This window comes from Peromyscus eremicus, chromosome 8b, assembly GCF_949786415.1.
Source record: "Peromyscus eremicus chromosome 8b, PerEre_H2_v1, whole genome shotgun sequence".
NCBI lineage: Eukaryota > Metazoa > Chordata > Mammalia > Rodentia > Cricetidae > Peromyscus > Peromyscus eremicus.
The window spans coordinates 11,044,247-11,060,023 of NC_081424.1; the positions used below are offsets into that span (position 1 = coordinate 11,044,247).

General features: G+C 47.0%; 1 protein-coding gene across 1 annotated transcript in view; it reads left to right on the plus strand.

Moving 5' to 3' along the window:
* The window catches only part of LOC131918763 (uncharacterized), a 168,831-nt gene that overhangs the window by 20,592 nt on the left and 132,462 nt on the right, over positions 1-15,777 (plus strand). The window contains 3 exon segments of the mRNA XM_059272965.1: positions 4,029-4,175; positions 7,299-7,400; positions 11,655-11,816. Of these exon segments, the coding sequence (XP_059128948.1) occupies positions 4,029-4,175; positions 7,299-7,400; positions 11,655-11,816 (411 nt within the window).

Genomic DNA, 15,777 nt, shown 5'->3' on the forward strand with positions numbered 1-15,777 from the left:
TTCCGAAGCCCAGCCCTATCCTAGCGTCTCTGAAGCACCCTGCAGGATGGTTGTGTCCAAGACTGGGCTGTGCATTGTGTCTACTTGTCACACATAGCTGCTGGGCACATGGAGTGTAATTAGTGCAAGGGGAGAAACTAAAGTTCCCATTTTAACTAACTTACAACAAAACATTGATCACCAATCCCACGTGGCTAGAGGCAATGGTGTGGCATCACCTACCCTCAGGAGTACCAGCATCAACTGGAAGAATCCTCAGCTCTGAAACCCATGAACATGCAGACTTCTTTGCTGAGGCTCTGGTGCCCAGCTTGGTGGGTAGGTTCTTCATGTGTGTGCTCGTGTGTGCATGTGTATGGGGTTAAATGCTCACGACACGATAGTTATGTGTGTGTTCATGTGTGTGCTCGTGTATGCATGTGTGTGGGGTTAAATGCTCATGACATAATAGTTACCATTTCACTCCTACTAAGTGGCATTGAGAAGTTTCACACTGTTGTGTAACTGTCACAGTGCGCTGTGGCGGAGCACCAGTGGACAAGAAGGGCGCTGGCAGCAGGAAGTCAGCCTTGTAGCCTCTGCCTGAAGGTCAGAGATCAGAGGTCAGAGGTGAGAGGTCAGAGGTGGGAGGTGAGAATGAGGCAGGTACCTTAAGTTCTGACAATGTAGCATCTGAACTCTTCTCACTAGAGATAACTTAGGCTTCTGAGAGCATGATTTGTTTAACCCTTAGATGTTCTAGTTTACCAGGTGGTTAGAAAAACTGAATACTTTCCCAAAGGTGGGTAGTTTACTTCCTGCTTATATTTAAAGTCCAACCCAAAATTTATACAGGTGGATGTGCTGATGTGTTTCTGATCTTTGGAGTGGACACTCAGCACAGGTGAGGCATGCTGGCCATCCTAATGAACCGAGAGCCTGCACCACACAGAGATGTCCACGTTAAGTACTGTCCTAACAGAGGCCTCTTCATTCCTTCCAGGGCTGTTTCAAAGACAATCAGTAGAGGCTGGAGAGATAGCTCAGCAGTTAAGAGCCCTGGCTGCCCTTGCAGAGGACCTGGATTTGATTCCCAGCACCTGGAAGCACAGTGGTTCACAACCATTTATAACTCCAGTCCCAGGGGATCTGACACCTTCTTCTGGACTCCTAGGGCACTGAACACGTGACACAAAGACATACATGCAGGCAAAACACCCACGTGTATAAGATAAAAAAAATAAAGGTAAAATTGTTAGAGAGACAGAGACAGAGAGAGACACACACAGATATATGTATATATATATATATATATAGAGAGAGAGAGAGAGAGAGACAGAGACAGAGACAGAGAGAGACAGAGAGAGGGAGAGACAGAGAGAACCAGTAGCTCTTTTTGAGAGCCAAGGTGTTTTCCTTTGGTGTAGCTAGAGTTTTCCTGCCTGGCCCACAGTCAGGACAAATCTCTCTCACCCGCCATTCCCACAGCCACTCAGACCCGATCAAGTAAACACAGAGACTTATATTAGTTACAAACTGTATGGCCGTGGCAGGCTTCTTGCTAACTGTTCTTATATCTTAAATTAATCCATTTCCATTAATCTATACCTTGCCACATGGCTCGTGGCTTACTGGGATCTTCCCATGCGGCTTGTCATGGTGGCGGCTGGCAATGTCTCTATCTCAGCCTTCCACTTCCCAGAATTCTTCTCCTTGTCCCGCCTATACTTCCTGCCTAGCCAATGGCCAATCAGTGATTTATTTACTGACCAATCAGCAACACACTTGACATACAGACCATCCCACAGCACTTCCCCTTTTCTTTTCTTAAAAAGGAAGGTTTTAACCTTTACATATCTCCAAAGTCAGCTTGGTATATTTGGGAATTTGGGCGTAGTTTCTCTTACTACTTCCTGCTGGAGGGGGGCGCTGTATCTTATGGGGATACAAAGAAAATTTTAGAATTATGGAATAGTCCATGAGGGTATGTCGTCTGAGCCAGTTGCCTTGAAACCATTCTGGAATGTTGGATCATCAGGGCCATGGTGTCATCGGAGACCTTTCAGGGGGTCTTGGCTGGTCAAACCTGTTGTATCTTAATCTTGAACAAATCCATAGCCTCTGGCTTTCTGTGGAAACAAAATCAGAGCCTCCTTTCCAAAGCAACATATCCTTAGATCCAAATTTTGAAGTCAAGGTACCTTTAAAATATACATTTTGGCATAACTCAACAGCTTTTGTAATCAAATGTTTTTCTTTAGTTACGAATATCAAAGAGAACATAATCCAGATTCTCTGTGTGGTAGCCATCTTTACGTGGCTTATTTTTTTTATATTATCTTGAGCCTATTGCTTTAAACTGCAGCCTTCTAAGCCTGAAATGGCGCTGGCACTATGGCTGCTGGCTCTGCCCACTTCAGCTTCCCAACATGGTGGTAGTACGTTTTCCGCCAGCTCTGGGAGCCATCAATTCTCAGAAATAGTGGGTCTATGCTTCTATCAAAGTAGCGTGTAGCCCAGAAACCTCTTTTTTTTTTTTTTTTTGTACTAGCAAAGGCTAAATCCATCACATAGCTTAATGTGCCACTTGCAGAGGCCTCATTCCCGCCTTACTGCATGTCAAGCATGCACGCCAGGAACCCGCCATAGTAGCTCAAACACGCAGGCTGCCGCTAGCTTGAAAGAGACAACTAGGACCTGTTTTTAGCTCTGTTTTAGAATCTTTTTACTCAGGTTTTAGGTGGAAACTCTTGCCAACACGTTGGACGCCATTTGTAGCTAGAGTTTTCCTGCCTGGCCCACAGTCAGGACAAATCTCTCTCACCCGCCATTCCCACAGCCACTCAGACCCGATCAAGTAAACACAGAGACTTATATTAGTTACAAACTGTATGGCCGTGGCAGGCTTCTTGCTAACTGTTCTTATATCTTAAATTAATCCATTTCCATTAATCTATACCTTGCCACATGGCTCGTGGCTTACTGGGATCTTCCCATGCGGCTTGTCATGGTGGCGGCTGGCAATGTCTCTATCTCAGCCTTCCACTTCCCAGAATTCTTCTCCTTGTCCCGCCTATACTTCCTGCCTAGCCAATGGCCAATCAGTGATTTATTTACTGACCAATCAGCAACACACTTGACATACAGACCATCCCACAGCACTTTGGTTTCCATTTCTTTCCTCCTCTTTTTTCCTTTTTTATGTGTACGTGTGTGTGTGTGTGTGTGTGTGTGTGTGTGTGTGTGTGTGTGTGTGTGTGTAGTGTGTGTGTGTATGTATATATGCAATGCAGGCCTGTGCATATGTGTGTGAAGACCAGAGGAGGAAGTTGGTGTCCTGATCTATCCTGACCCTGCCTTATTCTTCGAGGCAAGGTCTCCCATTGAACTTGGAGCTGGGCTGGTGGCCAGCAAGACTCGGTGAACCTCCCATCTCCCCACCCAACAGTGATGGGGTCACACACATGTGGTCATGGCTGGGGGTTTGTTTATTTTTGTTTTTTTAACATAGGTGTTGGGATCCAAACTCAGGTCCTCATACTTGGGCAACAAGTCTCCCCTCTTCTTCTTCCTCTTCCTCCTCCTCCTCCTCCTCCTCCCTCTTCTCCATCTTTCTCTTCCTCCTCTCTTCGCTCTTCTTCCTCCTCCTCACCCTCCCCTCCTCTTCCCCTTTCTCCCACCTCTTCTCCTGTTAATTTTTATTGGCATTTAAGAGAGAAAACCCAGAGCAAACAAGCTATAAACCTCAGCAGCTGCCTGAGAAGGAAGATGAGAAAAGAAAGAAAACGTCATAATGCAGAATTAGGCACAGAGGTCAGCTACGTGGCAGCAAGCCCCACATGTGGGAGGTCACGTCAGAGGGAGAACAAAGCTCAGAGTGTTAAGTAAAGCATGCTTAAAATGGACAAGGAGAGAAGGAAATGAAAGTTAAGCTCTTCGGAGCACTGTGGAAAAGCAGGCCCCTTCTGAAGGCTGTGACTCTGTAAGCCGCTATACTGAGGCTGGGGATCCTGGGGAGGTCCCAGCCCTCTCTTCTCAATCCTCCTTAGGTTTCTCAGAACTTCCAAAACATCTTCACGGAGCAACAAAGGATGCGAACGTTCCAAGACTACGAGGCCGGGAGAGCGAAAGTGCAGAATTTGTCAGGACCTGCTGCTACCCTGAAAAAGAGAGCCGCCTGGGTTCCCTTCGTGAAGGTAGGGGGCTGTAGGGGCCATCACCTGCCGGTGACGTCAGCAACACCAAACTGAGCAGGCACCCTGGCAACACCGGGTCTTTCTGGTCCCTTTTGGTCCCTCTCCTTAGTACCCTGAGCAAATTGTCCTCCAGGACCTAGGAGACAGGTTTCCTGTCCTCAATGGAGACCACTCAGAAAACCTCATCCTGTGCACAGGGTCCTTTCTGCTCTTCCTACCTTAGCTCTTCGTTGAAGGCAGTCACACCACCATCTGAGCTAGACAGTCCCCCAACACCCAAAACCCACTCTATAATCTGCATTTCTTTCTCCTTTTATTTACATTCTTTAACCTGTTTGTTTTAAAAGGCAGAATTTTCATATAGCCCAGACTGGCTTTGTTCACTATACTATGTAGCCAAGGATGGCCTTGAACTCCTGGCTCTCTTGTCTCAGCTCCCTTAGTGCTGGGGTACAGGTGTGTGCCACTATGCTTAGCTAAAGCTCCCCAAACACACACACACACACAAATTTTTGAGAGAAGCTCTTATTCTAGCCCAAGCTGGTCTTGAACTGATGGCCACCTTCCTGCCTTGGCCTCTCAAATGCATGCCACTATGCCAGGCTCCCTTTTCACCTTTAATGATTTCACATGTGTGACAAGAACAAAGATACTCATAAATATCATTGATGTGTAAAGCCAACATTTAGTTTACAACTATTACTGGATATTTACATGTCAGGCCCTCGGTGCTGAGGATGCAGGGTTCACACATGATGCCTAAGCACCAGGATAGCACCAGGATTAGCCCAATGGCAGTAGCTGGTGAGAATTATAGCCAGGTCTCAATAGCCAAGCAGTCTGTGTTCTAGAAATGACCAGAAACACTGGTTTAGCAGATCCAGAAATCCAAGTTAGGTTCCTGGGAGCCTGTGCTCAAAGCAGCAGTTAGTGCAGCGCCCCGCCTCCTATGGCGGCTCCAGCACTTGGGCGGTTGAGGTAGGAATCTGCCACCAGTTCAAGAACAGCCTGGGCTACACAGTGAGTTCTAGCCCGGCTTGGAACACAGCAGTCCCAGCTACAGAGTAAGACCTTATTCCACAGGGGAAAAAAAGAAGAAAGAAAGAAAGAAAGAAAGAAAGAAAGAAAGAAAGAAAGAAAGAAAGAAAGAAAGAAAGAGAAAGAGAGAGAGGGAGGGAGGGAGGGAGGGAGGGAGGGAGAGAGAGAGACACCAACACTCAGAACCTTGTTTTATTTATTTATTTTTTGTTTACAGCTGCCCTGTTTAATATCTATCCTTGATTCATAAACCTTGAACTTCATTGTTGGAAGTACTAGAACCCCGTGTGAATGACATTCATCTAACATGACTTCTCCAGAGACTGTCACAGCCTTCTAGTGCAGGACTTAAGACACAGCCAGTGCTTTAGGATTCTCTTTAGGGATGATTTCACCAACAAAAAGGACAGTGAACATGGCCCGAAACAAAACACAAAAGGGACCCTTGTTTCTAGCGTCCATAAGGCAGAATGTTGTCTTATTCAGCCTTGGCTGGGAATGTGTCCATTGTCCCCAACCCTGTGCCAGGCTATGAATGGCCATGAGTGACATTGGGGTCACAAACACATTTTAATGAGTAAGTAAAATTGAAAATGTAGAATCCATGTTTGATAAGTCTTGATTGTTATATGAAGGAAAGGAATCTCTTTTTAAAGATTAAATATATATATAATTTAGTGTGTGTGTGTGTGTGTGTGTGTGTGTGTGTGTGTGTGTGTGTATGTCTGCCTTAGTATGTGTATCACAAGCCTACATATACCACAGTAGGCCAGAAGAGGGCATCAGATCCCCTGGAATTTGAGCTATAGGCAGTTGTAGGCTGCCAGATGTGCGTGCTGGGAACCAAACTTGGAAAGGAAAGTCTGATTTGTGGCTCCTGCTGTTAATTCAGGCTGCTTTGACAAAGTACAGTGAAGTGTGTAGCTAATAATCAAAGTACTTTTGCTTTTCACATTTCTGGAGGCTGAGCAGGTCTGCCTACCAGCACAGTAGGGAATCTAGCAGGACATTCTTCCAGGACACAGACTGCTGACGTTTTGCCATTCTTTTACGTGGTGGGAGAGACACACAGCAACCTCAGATCTCTTATGAGGGGCTGATCTTGTTCACTAGGGATCTACTTGATGATGAACTTATCCCTTCTAAAGTCACACTTGCTTACAGCATCATATTGCAGGGTGGGTTTCAACATGAGTCTTAGAGAGACACAGTCCACCCGGAAAAGGAGGCAGAAAGAAAGAAAGAAAGAAAGAAAGAAAGAAAGAAAGAAAGAAAGAAAGAAAGAAAGAAAGAAAGAAAGAAAGAAAGAAAGAAAGAAAGGAACCAAAGATTGTTCTCCACCTGGGGCTTGAACTCGGCCAGTCACTGTAGGTGGAGCAGACCCTGTGTCTTAGAATTAACTCCCAAACATAGACGTTAAGGAGGTACTTGGGCAGAACAGTCAGGAGTGTCCAACCTTTTGACACTAAAGCATGGCATTGTTGTCTACAGAGTTTGCACTTGGAAACTGTACAACTGAGCTACAAAAAAAAAAAAAAATCTGGTTTTAAGTAGGTTGATCATTTTGTGTATGGCTGCATTCACAGATATTCTTGGCCATAGGGGTCTCGGGCAGTCTACAGCAGAAAGCTGCAGACTATGTTCATACCTACTTGGGCTAAGACGTGAATTGGGGAATTATCAGCATGCCGATGATGGAATTTATAGCCACAGAGCTAAGCTTCAAGCTACAGTTTCTTAATAGGAAAGGTGACATTTTAAGTGTGGAGTCCTTAGGAGTCCTCGGGACTCTGGTGACTTCTCCCCTCTGCTCCATCGGTATGATGTGCTCCGTGCTGGTGGCTCCAGGCTCCTTCCTGTGTGTGTCCTGCTCAGTACAGTCCAGATGGGACTCTTGTGTAGCATAGGCCGAGTGCCAACAGGACCTGCTGGCTCCTTTCACAGCTCCGTGAGTTGTGCAGACCCTTCCCAAGGCCTCACATGCCCAGCAAACCTCTAAGCAGGGACACAGGTCCACTTTGGCAGGTCCCCAGGTCTTTCTCTGTGTGGCTTCTCTTGAGACCCACGAACATATTCATCTGCTAGGTCAAGCCGAAATGTGATCCTTGGCAGAAGAGGATGCTAACCAGACTCAAAGAACGGAAGAGAAGAGACGAGCTGATGCAGCTCCAGTCACAGTTTTTGAAGGTGAGAATAGAGCCACAGTCTATCATAGGTAAGAAGATTGTTAAATGTCATCCTCAAAAATGTGGGATTTTCTTTCTCTTTAAAAAAACCAAAAAACAAAAATAACCAAAGAACAACAACAAAAAATTGATGTGGGCTCATTGTAAAGACTTTATTTTTGAGCTTTCTTTTCCTTTAAATTTTTTAAAACTGATTTTTATATGTATGAATGTTTTGTCTGAATGATATCTGTTCACCATGAGCATGCCTAATGCCATGGAGGCCAGAAGAGGGTGTTGGGTCCCCTAAGACAGGAATTATAGACAGTTGTGAGCCATCGGTAGGTGCTAGGAATTGAACCTGGGTCCTCTGGAAGAGCAGCCAGTGCTCTTACCCTCAGAGCCAACTCTCTGACCTCTTATTTAGAACTTTCTAATCTAATTGGCAAACTTTAAAAATCCAGCTAGCTTTCAGGAGAGAATAGAAATAGTCAACTCCCCAAGTTTGGAAGTACACACATACCTTTAATCCCAGAAATCTGCAAAGGCAGATGGGGATCTCTGTGAGTTCGAGGTCATCCTGGTTTACACAGAGTTCCAGAACAGCCAGGGTGACATCGTAAAATCCTGTCTTAAAAAAGAAAAGAAAAGAAAACAAACAAACAAAAAAACCCAACAAACAGGTGGCGGTGATGCATACCTTTAATCCCAGAACTTGGGAGACAGAGGCAGGTAGATCTCTGTGAGTTCGAGGCCAGCCTGATCTACAGAGCGAGATCCAGGACAGGCACCAAAACTACACAGAGAAACTCTCTCTCAAAAAAAGAAAAAAATATTCTCAAAAGAACCGGTTTTTTGCTTCAGTGCTGAGCTGTGTGTGGTGTTTGTCGAACAGTGCAGCCTCCTTTGACTGGAACTTCCTCATCTTTGGAACAAGACGGCTGGATGAAAATCACTTTCCTTGGAATTTGCTGTCTTAGTTGCTTTAAGTACGGAGTTGCTCAGTGCTAAGTATGCTCACTGTTGGGCAGCGACTCTCCAGAACATTCCTGTGTTACAGCACTGACTCTGCCCACATTGAACAGTTCCCCAGCATCCCTTCCTCCCAGCTCTCTCCCAACAACCCCCTCACTTCCTTTTTCTGTGAATTTGGCTGTAATCACGCAGTACTCAACTTCTCTGTGACTGGCTTACTCAGTTAGCGCAGTGTCTTTGAGGGGCATTCATGATGGAAAATTTGTTAGCAATTTCTTCCCTTTCAAGGCTAAGTAATAATCCCTGTATCTACTAAGGTCTATTCATCCACCTGTTGAGGAATACCATGGATCCTGTGGACATGGCTATGAACAGGGGTTTGCAAATATCTGAGGTCCTGTTTTCCATCCTTTTGGGTGTATGCCCAGAGGTAAAACTGCTGAACCACACATTAATTCTCCTTGTACTTTCAGTCTTTGGTGTTTATTGTAGCGGTCACCCTTTTATACAGACAGCAGCAGACAGCACTCCCCTGTGATGCCGAGAGTATTTCCACATGCTTCTTGGCTGTGTGTATTGTCATATTTAGGATGTGCCTGTTCAAGTCCTTTGCCTTGATGTTAATTTTTTATTTAGTAATTAGATTATGTTGTTAAATTGTAAGAGCTCATTATATACTCTATTTTGCTTACCAGGTACTTTATATATTCTATTTCCTTTATCAGATATGTGACTAGAAAGTGTTTTTCTCCCATTCTACAGGCTACTTTCTCATTCTGTTTATATATCCTTTGAGTCACAAAAGGTTTTTTAGGGTTTTTTTTGTTTGTTTGTTTTTGTTTTGTTTTTGTTTTTTCAAGACAGGGTTTCTCTGTGTAGTTTTGGTGCCTGTTCTGGATCTCACTCTGTAGACCAGGCTGGCCTCAAACTCACAGAGATCTGCCTGGCTCTGCCTCCTGAGTGCTGAGATCAAAGGCGTGCACCACCACCGCCTGGCTAAGTTTTTTTTAGTTTTATGGAATGCTATTTCTGACTTTTTACCCCCACCCCCAACTTTTGGTGTCAAAAACAGACAGACAAACAAACAAACAAACACCCAACAGTAAAAAAAAAAAAAATCAACCCACCCAGGGGCTGGAGAGACGGCCCAGCAGTTAAAGTCCTGGTTGCTCTTGCAGTGGACCCCAGTCTGTTTCCCAGTCCCTACATGGTGGCTCACAACCACCTGTAACTCCAGTTCCAGGGGATTCGATGCCTTCTACTGACCTCCAGAGGCACCAGACACATGTGTGGTACGCATACATACATGCAGGTCAAACACTCAAATATATTAAATAAAATAAATAAGTCTAAAAAAAATTTTAACTCACAGAAAATTGCTGAGTCCATTAGTATGGAGCTTTCCAGTTTTCTTCGGAAGTTTTATACTTTCAGGGCTTAACTTCATGTCTTTAATTCATATAAGTCAACTTTTACATACAAGAATTACTTCATTATTCTGCATGTGGCCATTTGGTTTTCCAGCACCATTAATGCGGACAGTATCCTTTCCTGCTTGGTGGTCTCGGCGTCCGTGACCATGTGCGTGGGGGTTTATCTCTGAGCTCCGTTGACCTGTGGCCTGTCCTATTTCGACGTCTATTTATTTCCACTATTTAATTCTGACAAAGGGATTATTACTTAGCCTTGAAAGGGAAGACATTTCTAACAAATTTTCCAACATGAATGCCCCTCAAAGACACGGTACTAACGAGTAAGCCAGTCATGGAAAGGCTGAGTAATGCGTGATTACACTCGTCTGAGGTACCAGAAATGCCACACTATTCTGACTGCTATTTATTTCTGACACTTTCTAAACTCAACGAGTGTGAGTTCTCCAGCCTTATTCTTTTTCAAAATTGTTTGGCTCTTGGGGGTTCCTTGAGATTCCACGTGAATTTTATTATGACTTTTTCCTATGCTTGCAACACACGTCTCTGGGATTTTGACGGGACCGGAATAGGCGACCTTTAGAATTCTTTGTGATATTAAAATGATGCAATAGTATGAGTGTCACGCCGGGCGGTGGTGGTGCACGCCTTTAGTCCCAGCACTCGAGAGGCAGAGCCAGGTGGATCTCTGTGAGTTCAAGGCCAGCCTGGTCTCCAAAGCGAGTTCCAGGAAAGGCGCAAAGCTACACAGAGAAACCCTGTCTCGAAAAACCAAAAAAAAAAAAAAAAAAATAGTATGAGTGTCATGGGTAGGTAAGTCCTGGGACATTATTCAGTTCTTTACCTCCAGAAGAGAGGGGATGCTTATTCACCTGCTGCACTCTGAGTGTCTTACAGCAATCCAGGAAGAGAGCGACCATTAGTGTTGGCGTCAGGTTGACACGCACTGGCCTGTGTGGTAAAGGCAGCGGTGCCCAGGGACCTGGGCTCAGGCTGTGTCCTTAGGAAGCCTGAGCTGGCCTTGTGCCATTTTGCTGCCTCCTTCTCCGTCGCCTGCCGCTTCCTCACAGAAGACGAATTTGCACCCAGAGCTGATGGGGTTTCTCTTTTCACCTGTAACACTTGTGAGGATGCTCTCTGATCTTGTCCTGGAGGACAAAAAGTTAGTTACTTTTTAACACGGGGTCTCGTGTATTCCAGTCTGGCCTCAGACTCCCTTATGTAGCTAAGGATGGCCTTGAACTCTTGATCCTCTGGCATCCAGCTCCCAAGTGCTGGGATTACAGGTGTGTACCACCCGTGGCAGGTTCATGTGGTGAGGGAGATAGAACCTATCATTGCATGCATGCTGGCCAAGCACTCTATCAACTGCGCCATGTCCTCGGCCCTAATGTTTTTGAAAGAATGAAGTCCCACTTAAGGCCCCTTCCAGATTCTTGAGAAGGGATCCAGGGGCCAGTAAGATGGTTCAGTCGGTAGAGGCCCTTGCTTCCAAGCCCGACAACTTGAATTTGATCCCCTGGACCCACATGATGGAAGGAGAGAACAAACTCTCATAAATTGTTCTCTGACCTGCACATGCATGCTGTGATACCATACACACACACACACACACACACACACACACACACACACACAGAGTGTCTCTCTCTCTCTCTCTCTCTCTCTCTCTCACACACACACACACACACACACACAGTGTCTCTCTCTCTCTCTCTCTCTCTCTCTCTCTCACACACACACACACACACACACACACACACACACACACACGCACACACAAATAAATAAATAACTGCAGTTAGGAAAACAAGAAACGAAGGGGGCCTTCTTGTGTCTGCTCACCATCTCTTCTCCCTGCTCTACTTAAGATTTCTGACCCCGTGAAAGTCTTGCAAGTGCTCCAGGATCACGCTGAGAAGACAGTGACTATGGCTCCGCAGTGCTCATCTTTCACAACCTCTCAGGCTTTGCATCCGTGCGACTATGATCAAGTCTGGCAGAATATTTATAGCAACACCAGGCTCTACCAGGTAGGACGGGAACCCACGGTCTGTTTGCCCTTTCCTCCCTTCGGCCCCGTGTGCCACCTTTAGGAATTCACCTTCTGCCTCAAAGCTCTCTTATCTACGCAGGTTAACTATCACAATCAGAAAGAGGAGCATACAGATGTCCACTGTATCCCCCTCATTCTCCCTGCCATAGCCTTCCACAGATCCACACCAGCAAGGCTGCAAGTCCTGTGCTGACAAGAGCTGAGAACCCAGCAATGGAACCCTGTGTGTTGTTGTGGGACTGTGTAACAGCATGGACTGCTATGGGAAACACCAAAAAATAAGAAGAGAATTGGCATAGACCATGGAAAGAGGGCATATGTGGGTGAAAAAGTACAGTGAAGTGTGGAGTTAAAAGCCCAGAGATCAGAGCAGGAGCCAGGAGCTAAGACCACTTTATCTTACCACTTGCTGCTGTCCTTCCCCTGAGAGAGAGACCTTCTTCCTGTGTCCTGTCTTTTTGTTACCTTTCTGTTCTGCCTTCTCATTGGCTCTAAACCCAACCACATGACTTCCTCATCACTGTCTGTCTATACAGACCTCCAGGTCTCTATGGTTGGAACTGGGATTAAGAGTTCAGGTCACCTTGCTTTGGATGTGTCCTTGACCACAGAGACTCTGCCTGCCATGTGATCGGATTAAGGGCGTGTGCTACCATCACCTGACTCCCACTTATGGCTCGCTGTGACTTCTGATCTCCAGGCAACTTTATTAACATACAAATAAAATCACATTTCAGCACAAATAAAATATCACCATAGTAAAGAGAAGCCACGCTTTTGATGCAGAAGGAAAGCCAGGTTATGAACGCCCATAACACCAGACTAAAGAGTCCGGTGTCCTGTAAGCTCGGAGTGGTCTACGTCTACTCAGAAGGGTATTTTAGGAGGATTTGTGTGGCGGCAGCATGTGAGTTAGATTGAAGGGGGAAGAGATCAAATTCAGGGAAGCCGGTAGGTGGCTTTTTTTCTGAGAAAGGCATGAAGCTCGGCTGTGAGAGGAAGTTTCTGCACAGCACTAGCGGCCATTTGTCTTGACCTTGGTGCCATCTGCTTTTGCAACTAGAATTTGCTATTGTTGTTTTGTGACCTATTAGCTTGCTTCGGATGGGAAGACCCAACTGTGTTCATAGTCCGAAAGGAAAGGTTGCTGGAAAAAAAAAAGGAGATGGAAGAAAGGAAGTGGGAAGTGGGTGAGCTTGGGGGAACAAGAGGGAGGGTGTGAAGAAACAGCCAGAGGGGTGACCCCGAGAAAGGGATATGGTGTCCTGTCCCGTCGCCCCTGCCCCTGCCCCCCCCCCCAGGTGAGGGAGAGGAGTTTTGCGTGAGTACAAGGTTAGGATGCAGGCACTTGTGACTGGTCCCTGCTGGGGGAGAGAGACGGATGTTTGCGTTCTCCAGAAAGTTGGAGGACCCATGAGGAGCTCTGTGGTGACACCTGCAGGACCATCAGGGAGAGCCGCATAGCTAACAGCCCCTGGGGCTCCTTTCCTATAATTCTGTTGCTTGAACTTCTGAAGTGAACTGTAGAGGGATGGAAAATCATAGAAAACCAAGGGAGTGGGGAAGTGGAGAAGGTTGGCAGACATCCTGGACCGTCATTCCAGGCTGGAGAAAGTGGGACCCGAAGGGTCCAAGCGCTTGGAAGCAAACACAAACACAACACGTACACACACACACACACACACACACACACACGCACGCACGCACGCACGCACGCACGCACGCACGCACGCACTTTGATGTCATTTTTAATCTGCCGATTGCAGATCTAGAGAACCCAATGAGAAACGAGTTGGCCACATAGGTCAGCAGTAGACGTGGCATGTCAGCCCAGGTCTCCCCGGCCCCCAGATTCCTCCACGGCATACCCAGCTATCACAGGCTCTCTTCTCAGCTGGCGTCTTGCCAGTGCCGAGGGCTGACGTTGCCGTTTTGTCCTGTGGTATATATGTCACTGTGGAGAGGAAAGAATACCAACAAGGGGACATTAAAAGTACCTGAGTTGTCTTCTTCCTCACCAAACGGACAGGGCAGAGGGTGGAGGAGAAGGCAGAAGAGACAGGGCATTGAGCCCAGGGTGCCTCTGAGCCTCGGCTTCATGGGTGCTGGACTGTTTACCCCAGAGGCCAATGACTCGCCCTGTACCTGAGATTTCAGGTATTAACATCCGAGGGCCTGGATGGGGTGACGGATGTGATGACGCGCTCCTGTCATCCTGGTACTTGGGAGATGGAGGCAGGAGGACAGACGTTTTGGGGTCATCCTCTGCTACACAGCAAGTTTAAAGCTGTTCTGGGCTTTGTGAGATGCTGTCTAAAAATACAAAGAGAAAAGAGAAAAAAAGGAAAAGAAAAACCAAACACACAGAAAACCTGAAGTCCATGATGACAAATTTGTTTTCTCACTGGCTCAGAAAGCGGAGAGAGCTACCGTTCAGGGGCCTAATGCTTTAAAGGAGGCAGATGAGAGCATAAGAGCGCGAGAGAGAGGGACCGGGAGACCGGTGGAGTTAGATGTTGGAAAATGTGCCCAAGAGTGAGGTCTAGGTGCCACTGGGCTGCAAGGGCCCGGGGTTAGGAGTGCTGGTGGCACTTGAGGCCAGAGGGGACTCCGTGGGACTGGGTGGCGGCAAGCAGAGGGCTCACGGTGAGAACTAAGGGTGGCACGACTAGGTGTCCCGCAGCAGAGAGCCTAAGTTTTTTTTTTTTTTTTTTTTTTTTTTTAAAGATTGATTTATTTATTATGCATACAGTGTTCTGCCTGCATGTATGCCTGCAGGCCAGAAGAGGGCATCAGATTTCATTACAGATGGTTGTGAGCCACCATGTGGGTGCTGGGAATTGAACTCAGGACCTCTGGAAGAGCAGCCAGTACTCTTAACCTCTGAGCCATCTCTCCAGCCTAAGTTAAGGCAGCTCTGTGGGAAGCTGTGTCGGAAATGAAAGTGAGGGAGGCTCTTTGCTGGGTCAGAGGAGAGGAGAAACTCACAGGTTTACCTCAGCTCTGCTCCTTCCCTGGGAGGGGGGTGGGGGTGGGGGGGATGGGAAGTCAGGTGGGATGGGGTGCGGTCTTCTCTCATCACAGCTGTGTTGAAGGCAGTCTCCCCAGTGTTAAAAAGAAAGGGAGGGGGGAAGCCAGGCACCGTGACTCACACCTATAATCCCAGCACTGTGAAGAACAAGGCAGGAGGTTTGCCAAGAGTTCCAGGGCAGCCTGGGGTACAGAGTGAGACACTGTCTTAAGGGAAATGGGGCGGCGGGGGGGGGGGGGGGGGAGCAAGGGGGAGGGAGAGAGAGGAAGGGGGAGGGAGAGGGAGAGAGGGAGAGGGAAGGAGGGGAGGAAGGAAGGGAAATACTTCCTCTGGTTAGTTGCTGACTTATGGATGTTATTCTTGGAATTGGCCAAAGACACAAACATGACCACTGTGTTTTCAAGTTGATTTATGGTGCATAGATCATAGAGGCTTAGAATACTCATAAATGTTCAGATTCCAGGGTTGGAGCTGGAGACAGATAACACACACACATCACTCTACATATTAGCCTGCCTGTTCCCCCTTCTCACTCTCCCTCCCTCCCTCCCCCCTCCCTCCCTCCCTCCCCCCCTCCCTCCCCCCTTCCCTTCCCCCTCCCTCCCCCTCCCTCCTCCCTTCCCATCCTCTCTACCTTCAGCAAGGTTTCCCCATGCCTGGAACTGTGCTGGGCTCCAGGAACGGATCCTACTCAGCCTTTGCTCCCGGGAGGCAGCATACAGCAAATGAATAAACATGGACATGCAAGTGTGTCTCTGACCTGTGAGCACCACGAGGAAAACTATGGGGCAGAAAACAATGTTGGGGGGGGGACACACTGGGCCCAGCTCCATCTAGGGTGGGGTGTGTGTGCGAGCTAAGACCTGAGTGTGAAGAAGAGCCAGGCACACAAACTGCCTGGAAAAGA